Consider the following 16,827-nt stretch of genomic DNA (forward strand, 5'->3'; position numbering starts at 1 on the left):
CTGCATATTTGCCTCTCCTCTCCTCTCCTCTCCTCTCCTCTCCTCTCCTCTCCTCTCCTCTCCTCTCCTCTCCTCTCCTCTCCTCTCCTCTCCTCTCCTCTCCTCTCCTCTCCTCTCCTCTCCTCTCCTCTCCTCTCCTCTCCTCTCCTCTCCTCTCCTCTCCTCTCCTCTCCTCTCCTCTCCTCTCCTCTCCTCTCCTCTCCTCTCCTCTCCTCTCCTCTCCTCTCCTCTCCTCTCCTCTTCTCTCCTCTTCTCTTCTCTTCTCTTCTCTTCTCTTCTCTTCTCTTCTCTTCTCTTCTCTTCTCTTCTCTTCTCTTCTCTTCTCTTCTCTTCTCTTCTCTTCTCTTCTCTTCTCTTCTCTTCTCTTCTCTTCTCTTCTCCTCTCCTCTCCTCTCTCTCTTCTCTTCTCTTCTCTTCTCTTCTCCTCTCCTCTCCTCTCGTCTCGTCTCGTCTCGTCTCTTCTCTTCTCTTCTCTTTCTCTTTCTCTTCTCTTAGGTTCTCTCTCTCTCTCAGCAACTTAATTGAACATTAACGCCCCTCTTAGAATAAGGTCCATATCCAAACACTAACTTGTATTTTCAAATCATATATTTCAAATACCAATAATACTAAACATCACTGCCATCATCAAATCATATTTTCTAACAGTTTTAATTACCAATATAGTGACAAAGGGTTTACTTCAGTAACAAGGCTAAAACCCACAACATAAACTACAGTGATGTTTCACATAATTGCAGTAGAATAGAGGATATAAGTGAATTCAGTGAAGTGGTTGTTTTTGACAACTACTGGAGGCCCCTGTGTCTCTCAGCCACTGGTAATTACCATGTTAAAAGTGACATGTCATGAATTAAACAGTGTGGTCTATGCACAATTATTTTGGGAAGCAATCAGTGAAATGTTACCAAATAACTACTTGCTAGTTCACACCTGCATATGTTCACAGTATAGTGTAACACCACAAAGGCTAACTGTTGGGAGAAAAACCAAGGTAAAAATAAAAAAAACACTTACTATATGTTTTTGGGTTTCAAATTAAGATAATATTATTGGTATGCTAAATAAAGTTGTATATATATATATATATACACACACACACACACACTACCGTTCAAAAGTTTGGGGTCACTTAGTGATGTCCTTGTTTTAGAAAGAAAAGCAAAAATTGTTGGCCTTTAAATAACATTAAATTGATCTGAAATACAGTGGAGACATTGTTAATGCTGTAAATGGCTATTGTAGCTGGAAACGGCAGATTAAAAAATATATATAATGAAATATCGACATAGGCCTCTATACGACTATGTAGATATTCCATTTAAAAAAATAAAACATTCCAGCTACAGTAGTCATTTACAACATTAAGTGTCTACACTGTATTTCTGATCAATTTAATGTTATTTTAATGAAAATGCTTTTCTTTCAAAAACAAGGACATTTCTAAGTGACCCCAAACTTTTGAAATGTAGTGTGTATATACATACACTACCGGTCAAACGTTTTAAAACACCTACTCATTCAAGGGTTTTTATTTTTATTATTTCTACATTGTAAAATAATTGTGAAGACATCAAAACTATGAAATAACACATGTAGTAACCAAACAAGTGTTAAACAGATCAAAATATATTTTATATTTGAGATAATTGAAATAGCCACCCTTTGCCTTGATGACAGCTTAGAACACTTTTGGCATTCTCTCAACCAGTTTTATGAGGTAGTCACCTGGAATGCATTTCAATTAACAGGTGTGCCTTGTTAAAAGTTATAATTTGTGGAATTTCTTTCCTTCTTAATGCGTTTAAGATAGCCATATTTGATAAAAGACCAAGTCCATATTATGGCAAGAACAGCTCAAATAAGCAAAGAGAAACAACAATCCATTATTACTTTAAGACATGAAGGTCAGGCAATACGGAACATTTCCAGAACTTTGAAAGTTTCTTCAAGTGCAGTCGCATAAACCCTCAAGCGCTATGATGCAACTGACTCTCATGAGGACCACCACAGGAATGGAAAACCCAGAGTTACTTCTGCTGCAGTGGATAAGTTCATTAGAGTTACCAGCCTCAGAAATTGCATGCCAAATAAATGCTTCACAGAATTCAATTAGCAGACACATCTCAACATCAACTGTTCAAAGGAGACTGTGTGAATCAGGCGTTCATGGTCGAATTGCTGCAAAGAAACCATTATCTAAAGGACACCAATAATAAGAAGAGACTTGCTTGGTCCAAGAAACACAAGCAATAGACATTAGACCGGTGGACATTTATCCTTTGGTCTGGAGTCCAAATTGGAGATTTTTGGTTCCAACAGTCATATCTCTGAGGATGAACTCCGCATGTTTATTTCCCACCGTAAAAGCATGGAGGTGTGATGGTGTGGGGGTGCTTTGCTGGTGACGCTGTCTGTGATTCATTTAGGATTCAATGCACACTTAACCAGCATGGCTACCACAGCATTCTGCAGCGATACGCCATCCCATCTGGTTTGGGCTTAGTGGGACTATCATTAGTTTTTTAACAGGACGATGACCCAATCCACCTCCAGGCTGTGTAAGGGCTATTTTACCATGAAGGAGAGTGATGGAGTGCACAACCAAATTTAGATCGTTTGGGATGAGTCGGACCGCAGAGTGAAGGAAAAGTGCTCAGCATATGTGGGAACACCTTCAACACTGTTGGAAAAGCGATCCAGGTGAAGCTGGTTGAGAGCTTGCCAAGAGTATGCAAAGCTGTCATCAAAGCAAAGGGTGGCTATTTGAAGAATCTCAAATCTCAAATATATTTTGGTTTGTTTAACACTTTTTTGGTTGCTAAATGATTCCATATGTGTTATTTCATAGTTTTGATGTCTTCACTATTATTCTACAATGTAGAAAATAGTGTGTGTGTGTGTGTGTGTGTGTGTGTGTGTGTGTGTGTGTGTGTGTGTGTGTGTGTGTGTGTGTGTGTGTGTGTGTGTGTGTGTATGTGTGTGTGTGTGTATCAACTCAGCATAAAAATGAAACGTCCTCTCGCTGTCAACTGCATTTGTTTTCAGCAAACTTAACGTGTGTAAATATTTGTATGAACATAAGAAGATTCAACAACTGAGACAAACTGAATAAGTTCCACAGACATATGACTAACATAAATGGAATAATGTGTCCTTGAACAAAGGGGGGGGTCCAAATCAAAAGTAACAGTCAGTATCGGATGTGGCGACCAGCTGCATTAAGTACTGCAGTGCATCTCCTCCTCAATGACTGCACCAGATTTGCCAGTTCTTGCTGTGAGATGTTACCCCACTATTCCACCAAGCCGCCTGCAAGTTCCCGGACATTTCTGGGGGGAATGGCCCTAGCCCTCGCCTTCCGATCCAACAGGTCGTAAACGTGCTCAATTGAGATCCGGGCTCTTCGCTGGTTATAGCAGAACACTGACATTCCTGTTTTGCAGGAAATCACGCATAGAACTAGCAGTATGGCTGGTGGCATTGCCCCGCTGGAGTGTCATGTCATGATGAGCCTGCAGGAAGGGTACAACATGAGGGAGGAGGATATCTTCCCTGTAACGCACAGCGTTGAGATTGCCTCCAATGACAACAAGCACAGTCCGATGATGCTGTGACACACTGCCCCAGACCATGATGGACCCTCCACATCCAAACCAATCCCGCCCCAGAGTACAGACCTCGGTGTAACGCTCATTCCTTCAACGATAAACGCGAATCCTACCATCACACATGGTGAGACAAAACTGCGACTCGTCAGTGAAGAGCACTTTTTGCCAGTCCTGTTTGGTCCAGCAATGGTGGGTTTGTGCCCATAGGAGACGTTGTTTCCGGTGATGTCTGGTGAGGACCTGCCATACAACAGGCCCACAAGCCCTCAGTGCAACCTCTCTCAGCCTATTGCGGACAGTCTGAGCACTGATGGAGGGATTGTGCGTTCCTGGTGTAACTCGGGCAGTTGTTGTTGCCATCCTGTATCTGTCCCGCAGGTATGATGTTTGGATGTACCAATCCTGTGCAGGTGTTGTTACACGTGGTCTGCCACTGCGAGGATGATCAGCTGTCCATCCTGTCTCCCTGTAGTGCTGTCTTGTGCTTCTCACAGTACTGACATTGCAATTTATTGCCCTGGCCACATCTACAGTCCTCATGCCTCCTTGCAGCATGCCTAAGGCACATTCACACAGATGAGCAGGGACCCTGGGCATCCTTTTTTTGGTGTTGTTCAGAGTCAGTAGAAAGCCCTCTTAGTGTCCTAAGTTTTCATAACTGTGACCTTAATTGCATACAGTCTGTAAGCTTTTAGTGTCTTAACGACCGTTCCACAGGTGCATGTTCATTAATTGTTTATGGTTCATTTAACAAGCATGGGAAACAGTGTTTTAACCCTTTACAATGAAGATCTGTGAAGTTATTTGGATTTTTATAAATTATCTTTGAAGACAGGATCCTGAAAAAGGGACACTTCTTTTTTTGCTGAGTTTATATATATAATATATTCAAAACCAATGCAATTGGGCCACACACTTGATAGACATTATACAGTTATACAGTCCAAATCTGTTCACAGGTGTTATTTACAGTGGAATATTCATGCTTTACTGAAGAGGGCTCAATTTCTGCCTTTCTCTCTTTAGTTCTTCTTGCTACTAAATATGAGCTGGTAAATATGTACCTGGAGTATTCTGAATGCTAACAAGTAGTTCTTGTTGTCATGCAATTCCCTCTGTCATATACCACTCCAGTCTTCTCCACTACTTACAGACGGACCTTGGATTAAAACTTGCTCTAACATTACTACCACTTTTACAATGTACATATCTGTTTGCCTTTTCTTTCTTTGGATGCCTGACAAGAACATTTACCAGGGTTATCCCAATTTACCAAGTTATCCCAATTTACCAAGTTATCCCAATTATTGCTGAAAACTGAGACTGTTTTCTGTTCCCTGTTGTTAAGACTGAGACAGATCGTAGTGTTGTTGGGTATTGAGATTTTCCACAGGAATGTACTACTCCTCTCCATCAACACACTAATAGTGGTATGCTCCAAGAAGTTCTCCATGAATCATACAGTGCATGGGAATATAAAGTATTGGCAACTTGCAAATGTTCAAATGTGTAAAAACATGAACCTGTAGAGAAAAACTAGATGAGCGTAATAAGATCTTCAACCATCACTGTTCATTGAACTGAAATGTTTAGGATGGATAGACTGATTGAGAAAGGGAGAACCAAAGTGTTGGTTAGTGTCTTTAGTTCCAGGTCAGCACTAAACCAGATCCAGTTATCACCATGTACCCTTCACTCTGCTCTCAGTGAGGGCTGGACTGTGGATGTCCATGTTGTGGGAGGGGGGGAGGGGGGGGGGGGGGGGGGTTTGATGGTGGTCAACCCTTAAAAAAACAAGTCATGTACTAAATAGCCCCAAATGTTCTGCTCTCAACTCTCTTAGTGAGTGCAGGGATCTATAAATGAGTAGCATCCATCAATCATTGTCATGTCTGTCCTTCCCCTGCCTAGACAGACGGGGGTGACTAGTGTCATTGTCTGTTACTGTCCAGTGCCCCCATGTCCACTCCACCGCTGGAATGTCAAATAGACGTGACAGGCCACCAGTCACAGAGAAGGACACAAAGTCACCTTTTGGATTTGGGAGTTGGGGATCATAAGCATCATAACAGCACAGTCTTTGTTCCCTGGGTGATTGACAGCTGGCAGGGCGCCACATTGGGTTTCACTCAACAGTGAGGTTGAGGTCAATGGGAGAAAACAAAAGTAATACTGTATTCTTATATTCTCTGAGTTTGATATTTAAAAAAGGATATTCAATAGTCAAAGTAATTTATTCTTCATGATTTTATGTGTATGTCACATTCAGCTTTAGTGTGATTTAGAATTTCAGAAAGAAATCCCAAAACATTTTATACATTTTTGTATATCAGTGTGTCTGAACACATTTTAAGTGTCAAAATAAGATTGTGTGTGTATCCATGTTGAGGCGAAAACTAATTTGTTTCACTATGTTCAAACTGTTGTTAATGCTCAATAAGTGGTGTTGTCTCTTTATTGACATGTAAAGCCTTGTCTCGGGAGGGGCAGCTGCATAGGCTATTTATCCAGACTGCTGCTTAGAATAGCTGTGACTTGCAGACCTCTGGCCTGCAGAGCAGTCCCCTAAGCCCTGGCTAAAATGGGCCATTAGAACAAAAATAGAGGTAGATGGCCGGAGCAAGGATTAACAGGCAGCCTTCCAATTCTAGCCAGACCCTGATGTAATGCCTCAGCCCACTCACTGGGAAGTCAAGTGAAAATGTGTTGTCAAATGTATTTATCCCCCTCTCTGAACAAAGGGGTGCATGGTCAGGGGGTTCCTCTGTCCCAGGCCCTGTTTTACTGGCACAGGGGGGCATTTAATTAGGGAGATCCCAGGGGTCATGTGCCCACGAGCTGAGCTGAGCAGAGGGGGGAGGGGAAAGGAGATGGGTCTAGCTAGCGTTTATATATGCTCAAGTTGAAGGATCACATAAGGGACTTTTTCTTTTTTTTAATGGCAAGTCAGTTAAGAACAAATTCTTATTTGCAATGACGGCCTAGGAACAGTGGGTTAACTGCCTGTTCAGGGGCAGAACGACAGATTTTGTACCTTGTCAGCTCGGGGATTTGAACTTACAACCTTTCAGTTACTAGTCCAATGCTCTAACCACTAGGCTACCCTGCCACCCCGACTTGAGATTTGCGGGGAGAACATACACTGTTATGTAGAGAGCGAGAGAGAGAGACCCCACAGACATTAACTTTAGCCTTTATCAAGGGAAACTGGACCAACGTTGTAATAGTGAGATTGACAGAAGGGTTTTTTCTGGATCAAAATGGGGTTTAGTTGGCGGGTGTGGTGTGGGCATGGCCAATTGCGTGGCCAAAATCAGAGGCTGTAGTGACAGAATATTGCTATTTTAAAGCTAATTTCCTGCAATTGTACACATTTTGCAATGAGATGGAGAAAGAATGTGCAGTTTTAAAGCATCGTTTTTGCAATTCTACACATTTTTCCATGGCTTATGCTGTCTGAGTGATTCAAACATAACAAAATCAATGCGAGCACTTTGCCATGACAAAAATACTTATTTAGGTGATTGTTGGTTCTCAAAGATGTTCTTATAAAAAAAATATATAAGTCCATTTATCTTTTCTACGTACATTATATTTTGGTTTTAGTCGTTTAAGTCATTTATGTTTGCACTGAAAATGTTTTTCCTTCTTACGTTTTTCCTTAGTTTTTCCTTCCATTTGATTATTTCTCTTAATGTTTTGACATAGGTGGCCGAATAACTTAGGTAGCCCGCCCAAGGGTTTTCTATGCAGAAGAAACCCTGAAACAGAACAGAACCAGTCATGCATGACCACAGGAACGATCCGTCTGCATTGGTTATGCTGCAACTTGCATCTACTCCTACTCACATCCACTCCTCTGGCCCAGAGCTCCTTCCACTTGCTAGTTGACAATGAACCCCACAGTTAATCTTTCCATTGACCAGAACACCCATCCCCAGAAGAAGCATACTGTACGAGAGCCCTATTCAATAAGAACTTTGAAAGTTTCTTCAAGTACAGTCGCATAAACCCTCAAGCGCTATGATGCAACTGACTCTCATGAGGACCGCCACAGGAATGGAAAACCCAGAGTTACTTCTGTTGATGTGGATAAGTTCATTAGAGTTACCAGCCTCAGAAATTGCATGCCAAATAAATGCTTCACAGAATTCAATTAACAGACACATCTCAACATCAACTGTTCAAAGGAGAATGTGTGAATCAGGCCTTCATGGTTGAATTGCTGCAAAGCAACCACTACTAAAGGACACCAATAAGAAGAAGAGACTTGCTTGGGCCAAGAAACATGAGCAATAGACATTAGATCGGTGGAAATCTGTCCTTTGGTCTGATGAGTCCAAATGTGAGATTTTTGGTTCCAACTGCCCTGTCTTTGTGAGGCACAGAGTAGGTGAACAGATGATCACCGCATGTGTGGTTCTCACTGTGACGCAGGGAGGAGAACATGGGATGCTATGGGGGTGCTTTGCTGCTGACACTGTCTGTGATTTAATTATAATTAAAGGCACACTTAAGCAGCATGGCTACCACAGCATTTTGCAGCGATACACCATCCGATCTGATTTGGGCTTAGTGGGACTATCATTTGTTTTTCAACAGGACAATGACCCAAAACACACCTCCAGACTGTGTAAGGGCTATTTGACCAAGGAAAGTGATGGAGTGCTGCATCAGATGACTTGGCTTCCACAATGAGATGGTTTAGGATGTGTTTGACTGCAGAGTGAACGAAAAGCAGCCAACAAGTGCTCAGCATATGAGGGAACTCCTTCAAGACTGTTGGATAAGCATTCCTCATGAAGCTGGTTGAGAGAATGCCAAGAGTGTGCAAAGCTGTCATCAAGGCAAAGGGTGGCTACTTTGAAGAATCTCAAATTTGTTTTATTTATTTATTTTATTTTACCTTTATTTAACCAGGTAGGCAAGTTGAGAACAAGTTCTCATTTACAATTGCGACCTGGCCAAGATAAAGCAAAGCAGTTCGACAGATAAAACGACACAGAGTTACACATGGAGTAAAAACAAACATACAGTCAATAATGCAGTATAAACAAGTCTATATACAATGTGAGCAAATGAGGTGAGAAGGGAGGTAAAGGCAAAAAAGGCCATGATGGCAAAGTAAATACAATATAGCAAGTAAAATACTGGAATGGTAGTTTTGCAATGGAAGAATGTGCAAGGTAGAAATAAAAATAATGGGGTGCAAAGGAGCAAAATAAATAAATAAATAAAAATTAAATACAGTTGGGAAAGAGGTAGTTGTTTGGGCTAAATTATAGGTGGTCTATGTACAGGTGCAGTAATCTGTGAGCTGCTCTGACAGTTGGTGCTTAAAGCTAGTGAGGGAGATAAGTGTTTCCAGTTTCAGAGATTTTTGTAGTTCGTTCCAGTCATTGGCAGCAGAGAACTGGAAGGAGAGGCGGCCAAAGAAAGAATTGGTTTTGGGGGTGACTAGAGAGATATACCTGCTGGAGCGTGTGCTACAGGTGGGAGATGCTATGGTGACCAGCGAGCTGAGATAAGGGGGGACTTTACCTAGCAGGGTCTTGTAGATGACATGGAGCCAGTGGGTTTGGCGACGAGTATGAAGCGAGGGCCAGCCAACGAGAGCGTACAGGTCGCAATGGTGGGTTGTATATGGGGCTTTGGTGATAAAACGGATTGCACTGTGATAGACTGCATCCAATTTGTTGAGTTGGGTATTGGAGGCTATTTTGTAAATGACATCGCCAAAGTCGAGGATTGGTAGGATGGTCAGTTTTACAAGGGTATGTTTGGCAGCATGAGTGAAGGATGCTTTGTTGCGAAATAGGAAGCCAATTCTAGATTTAACTTTGGATTGGAGATGTTTGATATGGGTCTGGAAGGAGAGTTTACAGTCTAACCAGACACCTAAGTATTTGTAGTTGTCCACGTATTCTAAGTCAGAGCCGTCCAGAGTAGTGATGTTGGACAGGCGGGTAGGTGCAGGTAGCGATCGGTTGAAGAGCATGCATTTAGTTTTACTTGTATTTAAGAGCAATTGGAGGCCACGGAAGGAGAGTTGTATGGCATTGAAGCTTGCCTGGAGGGTTGTTAACACAGTGTCCAAAGAAGGGACGGAAGTATACAGAATGGTGTCGTCTACGTAGAGGTGGATCAGGGACTCACCAGCAGCAAGAGCGACCTCATTGATGTATACAGAGAAGAGAGTCGGTCCAAGAATTGAACCCTGTGGCACCCCCATAGAGACTGCCAGAGGTCCGGACAGCAGACCCTCCGATTTGACACACTGAACTCTATCAGAGAAGTAGTTGGTGAACCAGGCGAGGCAATCATTTGAGAAACCAAGAGTGTCGAGTCTGCCGATGAGGATATGGTGATTGACAGAGTCGAAAGCCTTGGCCAGATCAATGAATACGGCTGCACAGTAATGTTTCTTATCGATGGCGGTTAAGATATCGTTTAGGACCTTGAGCGTGGCTGAGGTGCACCCATGACCAGCTCTGAAACCAGATTGCATAGCAGAGAAGGTATGGTGAGATTCGAAATGGTCGGTAATCTGTTTGTTGACTTGGCTTTCGAAGACCTTAGAAAGGCACGGTAGGATAGATATAGGTCTGTAGCAGTTTGGGTCAAGAGTGTCCCCCCCTTTGAAGAGGGGGATGACTGCAGCTGCTTTCCAATCTTTGGGAATCTCAGACGACACGAAAGAGAGGTTGAACAGGCTAGTAATAGGGGTGGCAACAATTTCGGCAGATAATTGTAGAAAGAAAGGGTCCAGATTGTCTAGCCCGGCTGATTTGTAGGGGTCCAGATTTTGCAGCTCTTTCAGAACATCAGCTGAATGGATTTGGGAGAAGGAGAAATGGGGAAGGCTTGGGCGAGTTGCTGTTGGGGGTGCAGTGCTGTTGTCCGGGGTAGGAGTAGCCAGGTGGAAAGCATGGCCAGCCGTAGAAAAATGCTTATTGAAATTCTCAATTATGGTGGATTTATCAGTGGTGACAGTGTTTCCTATCTTCAGTGCAGTGGGCAGCTGGGAGGAGGTGTTCTTATTCTCCATGGACTTTACAGTGTCCCAGAACTTTTTTGAGTTAGTGTTGCAGGAAGCAAATTTCGGCTTGAAAAAGCTAGCCTTGGCTTTTCTAACTGCCTGTGTATAATGGTTTCTAGCTTCCCTGAACAGCTGCATATCACGGGGGCTGTTCGAAGCTAATGCAGAACGCCATAGGATGTTTTTGTGTTGGTTAAGGGCAGTCAGGTCTGGGGAGAACCAAGGGCTATATCTGTTCCTGGTTCTACATTTCTTGAATGGGGCATGTTTATTTAAGATGGTTAGGAAGGCATTTAAAAAAAAAATCCAGGCATCCTCTACTGACGGGATGAGATCAATATCCTTCCAGGATACCCCGGCCAGGTCGATTAGAAAGGCCTGCTCGCAGAAGTGTTTCAGGGAGCGTTTTACAGTGATGAGTGGAGGTCGTTTGACTGCTGACCCATTACGGATGCAGGCAATGAGGCAGTGATCGCTGAGATCTTGGTTGAAGACAGCAGAGGTGTATTTAGAGGGGAAGTTGGTTAGGATGATATCTATGAGGGTGCCCGTGTTTAAGGCTTTGGGGAGGTACCTGGTAGGTTCATTGATAATTTGTGTGAGATTGAGGGCATCAAGTTTAGATTGTAGGATGGCTGGGGTGTTAAGCATGTTCCAGTTTAGGTCGCCTAGCAGCACGAACTCTGAAGATAGATGGGGGGCAATCAGTTCACATATGGTGTCCAGAGCACAGCTGGGGGCAGAGGGTGGTCTATAGCAGGCGGCAACGGTGAGAGACTTGTTTTTAGAGAGGTGGATTTTTAAAAGTAGAAGTTCAAATTGTTTGGGTACAGACCTGGATAGTAGGACAGAACTCTGCAGGCTATCTTTGCAGTAGATTGCAACACCGCCCCCTTTGGCAGTTCTATCTTGTCTGAAAATGTTGTAGTTTGGAATTAAAATGTCTGAATTTTTGGTGGTCTTCCTAAGCCAGGATTCAGACACAGCTAGAACATCCGGGTTGGCAGAGTGTGCTAAAGCAGTGAATAGAACAAACTTAGGGAGGAGGCTTCTAATGTTAACATGCATAAACCAAGGCTATTACGGTTAGTTTTGATGTCTTCACTATAATTCTATAATGCAGAAAATAGTAAAAATAAAGAAAAACCCTTGAATGAGTAGGTGTGTCTAAACTTTTGACTGGTACTGTGTATATACAGTATTTGTGTCTCATGTAAACCTGCTTAATGGTTTTGATAGAATAGGGCCCTCCCGCTGCTTGAGTGACACTCTCTCACCCTCTCACTTCTTCAGCAATTCACATCCTCTGATATATCTAACTCCTCTCTGGATCCTATTTCTCCCTCCATGTGTGCTGGCTGTCTCTCTCTCTCTCTCTCTCTGGGGTGGACGGACACAGACGCGGACCGGGCACAGAAACACGGCATGGATGAGTTCATCTCAGCCAACCCCTGTAGTTTCGACCACTCTTCCCTATTTGAGATGGTCCAGCGCCTCACCTTGGACCACAGGCTCAATGACTCTTACTCCTGTTTGGTGAGGAAAGTTAAGTCTAGTGGTTCCCTCATTCTTTTGCTTTGGGATGTGATCCCATATAAGTCATTCTATCATTGAACCCCTCCTTTGTCAATTTTGCAGGGCTGGCTCAGTCCAGGCCAGGTGTTTGTCATGGATGAGTACTGTGCTCGTAATGGTGTGCGGGGGTGTCACAGACACCTGTGTTACCTGGGCGACCTGCTGGAGCGGGCGGAGAACGGGGCTATGATTGACCCCACCCTGCTACACTACAGCTTTGCTTTCTGTGCCTCACACGTCCACGGCAACAGGTACAGAAAACTGACGTACATCTCTCCTTCTATGCTATCTCCCCTCCTTTCTTTCTTTCTTTCTTTCTTTCTTTCTTTCTTTCTTTCTTTCTTTCTTTCTTTCTTTCTTTCTTTCTTTCTTTCTTTCTTTCTTTCTTTCTTTCTTTCTTTCTTTCTTTCTCTCTGTCTCTCTCTGTCTTTGTGTGTGTCATAAATGTTATGCGTGTTGCGTATGAATGTCATGTTATGCTTTTGAAAGCAAACCAAGAATCCCTGTTCAGAGAAGCCACCCTATCACCAACCTTCTACGAAGAATCAATTTCATTCAGAGAAGACTCTAACCCAGTGTGTATTCCACCCAACATCCCATGCTTGTTGTTTGTTGCATCAGTCAAAGCTTACTTTCTCTAATATTATTTTTAAATCACTTTTTTCAGTCACTTATGATTTTAAGTCTCTCGTGTTCAGTTGGGATTTGTGTATATTATTAAATTGTTCTTCTTTCTTAGTTATCTGTTCTTCTGTTGTCAATGAATTGTTTCTCATTGTCTATTATTTTTGTTTGCCATTACTTTTCTCTTCTCTGTTTTTCCTTGCTTGCTCTCATAACATCACCCCTGCCTCTCCCTCATGTAACCTGTAGTCAGAGACTGTCTGAGTTGCTAAACTGGTCCGTAACCGAGGCAGAGCTTCAAAGCTACCTTTACCCCCCCACCCCAGAGACCCCCACCCCCTCCAAGAGGGAACTCAAAATCATGGAGTTTAGTGGGGGAAAAGTACTCCAAGTCCCAGAAGGTAAGAGTCTGTGGTGCTTCTCCCACTTTCACATGCTATTGGAGTTATCGGAAATTCCTAGTTCCGTCTAGAAAGTTTACTTGAATGACCCGCTAAGTCGAAATTACAAGTGGGAACTCTGATTAAATGTTGTAGGCCGGGTTGTGACTTTTCACCACTGACTTTGACCTTTTCAACCAAAAGATGACAACAAATGCTGTTTTGAATGAAACAAAGTTGTTTTTCTGACATCACAACTAGAAAATAGGAAGTTCTGACGAACATGTGAATGTGTATTCCTCCTCACTTATAGATCCACTGTGACTCCCATTCGACCTTTGTGACACATGAGTGTTTGTTTTTAACAAGATTAAATACTGTATTTGAAATATTGAAATAATTAATGAGTTTTGCAAATAATAGTATTACAAATGTGTTTTTTAAATAATAAAATGTCTGTGTTTGCATACATATGTAAGCTTGTTTGTACTTGTGTGTTTGTGTACATCTGCCCAGACTTTTGTATGTCATAATAATGGCTTGATCTCTAGTCAACATAAACAAGCGAGTGTCACTACAGTGTTGAGGGGCGAAGGTCATGGGCAGCTGTCTGTCAGTCTACCAGTCTGCCCCAATCTGACACTCCTCCTACCCAATCTACCCCTCCCTCCACCCCTCCCCCATCCTGTAACAGACAGTGATCGAGCTGAGGTGGGCTGTCTGTTTGAGTCCTGTTATGATCAGGCTAGACAGGGAGACGGGAGTAGCTCCAAGACAGGAGGATGAGAGTGGGGGTGGAGAGCGAGAGGGGAAAATGAGAGGAAAAGAGAGAGAGGTTCAGGAATAGAGGGAGAGGGAAAGAAGGATGGAGAGAGAGAAAATAAGGGAGGGAGGGGGGTGTAGTGTACTGTAGTGGGAGCTCTCCAGCCGGCCTGCCTGAAGGTCAGGGATGACAGGATGACAGGTCATCATGGGTGACGGGCGAGTGTCTCCTGCCACTGTCCGAGCCCAGGCCACAGCCAGCCCGCCTCCAGTCCCCATGACCATGACAGCCCCGTGCTGCCCGCGAGAGAAACCCCTCTCTGGCCATGACCCCCTTCACTACCCTGACCCCCCCTTACTCCCCTCACCGACCCACAACCTAATAGCCTTATAGCCACAGGGCATGGACTGAATATTATAGGGAGTACAGTAGCCTGGGAGTAAATTAAGAGTAAATAGAATTTTAAGGGTTGGAGTTGATTTAATTCCACCTCCAGTTAGTTTAGGTAATGCTTTGGAAATGTGGTGTTTGAATGTTAAAAGTACCAGGTAAATATGGCTTTTATCTTTTTAAATTGGATGTACAAGTCAATTTGTGATTTGGCTGTAATTAATTTCCAGTCACGTACTTTTGAAATAAGCAGAGACCTCTGATGTGGTGTTCCTCTGATATTATTAGTTTCTCTGATCGCTCTGTGACAAATGACAACTCATTTCCATGTAGTCATGACAATAGAGTTTATGAAAACATTATGAAAGCCGTGTAGGAGAACAAAATAAGGCTAGGCATAATTAGTGTGAAATTATCAAATTTGTTTCCTGAGTTTTCACATCACATACCATGTTATTAAAAGCTTGGGCTTTTTATTGCTTATGACATGCCTCAGATGAAGACACACACAAAAACACACACTGACAATCATAGCCTGAAACACACACACATAGAGGGAGCATGGGTGAGGGGCCTATCTCCTTATAGTTAGTGACACGGCTGAGGATGGGGGAACGTGAGCACAGGGGAACGTGAGTGCATGTGACAGAGGAGGCACTGGTCGCCGTGACAGCGGCTTGAGGAGCAGGAGACGTGACATGCTTGTTGTCACCGGGCCCAGGATGTCATCTCAGTGAAGGACAGTGAGAAAGGAGGAGGGAGGTGGGGAGGGATACTCCTCCTGTCAGACACGATGGGGGCCACAGCTTGCCATAGGGGTGTGTGAAGGGCAGGGGGATCCCCCCCCCCCTCCCTGTAACCATCCTCTCAGATACCAGTGGCTCCACTCTCCCAGATAGCTGGCTGGCTCTTACCTGTAGAATATACCACACATACGCTGGATTTGTACTGTAGGCTCTGCTGTGGACGTATAACTACATACTACATGTGTATTACTGTATGTTAGCTGAAATTCTCAGTTAGACCTCCAGTGACCGTTTGACCCTTGTGTGTGACCCCTGTGATTACTGTATCAGAGGTGGCAATACTGCCTACTCTGATTTGGGATGTTATGATAATTCTAAAATATTAATATATAATGTAAATGCATAGTTCAATATGTGGACGATGTGGGAATGAAACCCACAACCTTGGTGTTTCCTGCCCCATGCTCCAACCATATAAACTCTATGGTACTGTATGACCCTCAGGCCTGACGGGATAGGGACGGTGACTGTGGAGGAGAAGGAGCGCTTTGAGGATATCAAGGAGAGGCTGCGTGTTCTGCTGGAGAACCAGATCACACACTTCAGGTGTGTACTGTACTCACTGCCAAGTCTGTAACTGACCCTGGCACAGACATGCCTATGGGACTCATCAGATCACAGATTGTAGATCATGACTTATGCCAATCACTGTGCTCTGCTATATGTTACTTACATTCTGATCTCAAAAACAAGCTAGTCATTTATAAATTATAGAACTCCTTGAGGATAAAGAATGGTCTTATGATGAAGGAATACAGTGCATTCAGAAAGTATTCAGACCCCTTCACTATTTACAGCCTTGTTCTAAAATGGATTACATTTTTAAAAATCCTCATCAATCTAAACACAATACCCTATAATGACAAAGCGAAAGCAGGTAATTTTACTTTTTTTGTAACACGGTCACCACTGATAAATCCATGATAATTGAAAACTTCAACAAGCATTTCTCAACGGCTGGCCATGCCTTCCTCCTGGCTACTCCAACCTCCAACAGCTCCCCCCCCCCCCCCCCCCCGCAGCAACTCGCCCAAGCCTCCCAGCTTCTCCTTTACCCAAATCCAGATAGCAGATGTTCTGAAAGAGCTGCAAAACCTGGACCCGTACTAATCAGCTGGTCTTGGCAATCTGGACCCTCTATTTCTGAAACTATCCGCCGCCATTGTGCAAACCCCTATTACCAGCCTGTTCAACCTCGCTTTCATATCGTCTGAGATCCCCAAGCATTGGAAAGCTGCCGCAGTCATCCCCCTCTTCAAAGGGGGAGACACCCTGGACCCAAACTGTTACAGACCTATATCCATCCTGCCCTGCCTATCTAAGGTCTTCGAAAGCCTAGTCAACAAACAGATCACTGACCATCTCGAATCCCACCTTCGAATCCCAGCTTCTCCTACCTTCTCCGCTGTGCAATCTGGTTTCCGAGCCGGTCACGGGTGCACCTCAGCCACGCTCAAGGTACTAAACGATATCATAACCGCCATCGATAACAGACAGTATTGTGCAGCCGTCTTCATCGACCTGGCCAAGGCTTTCGACTCTGTCAATCACCATATTCTTATCGGCAGACTCAGTAGCCTCGGTTTTTCTAATGACTGCCTTGCCTGGTTCACCAACTACTTTGCAGACAGAGTTCAGT

At 43.5% G+C, this 16,827-nt stretch overlaps 1 protein-coding gene across 5 annotated transcripts in view; it reads left to right on the plus strand.

The window, feature by feature from the left end:
- Positions 1–16,827, plus strand: part of cadpsa (Ca2+-dependent activator protein for secretion a) — a 160,140-nt gene that overhangs the window by 93,514 nt on the left and 49,799 nt on the right. For all 5 annotated transcript variants that reach the window (XM_031806363.1, XM_031806401.1, XM_031806435.1 and 2 more), the window contains 3 exons: positions 12,050–12,186; positions 12,289–12,476; positions 15,633–15,734. In XM_031806363.1, coding sequence (XP_031662223.1) covers positions 12,050–12,186; positions 12,289–12,476; positions 15,633–15,734 — 427 coding nt within the window. The remainder of the gene's footprint in view (positions 1–12,049; positions 12,187–12,288; positions 12,477–15,632; positions 15,735–16,827) is intronic.

Source organism: Oncorhynchus kisutch, linkage group LG1, assembly GCF_002021735.2.
Source record: "Oncorhynchus kisutch isolate 150728-3 linkage group LG1, Okis_V2, whole genome shotgun sequence".
Taxonomy (NCBI): domain Eukaryota; kingdom Metazoa; phylum Chordata; class Actinopteri; order Salmoniformes; family Salmonidae; genus Oncorhynchus; species Oncorhynchus kisutch.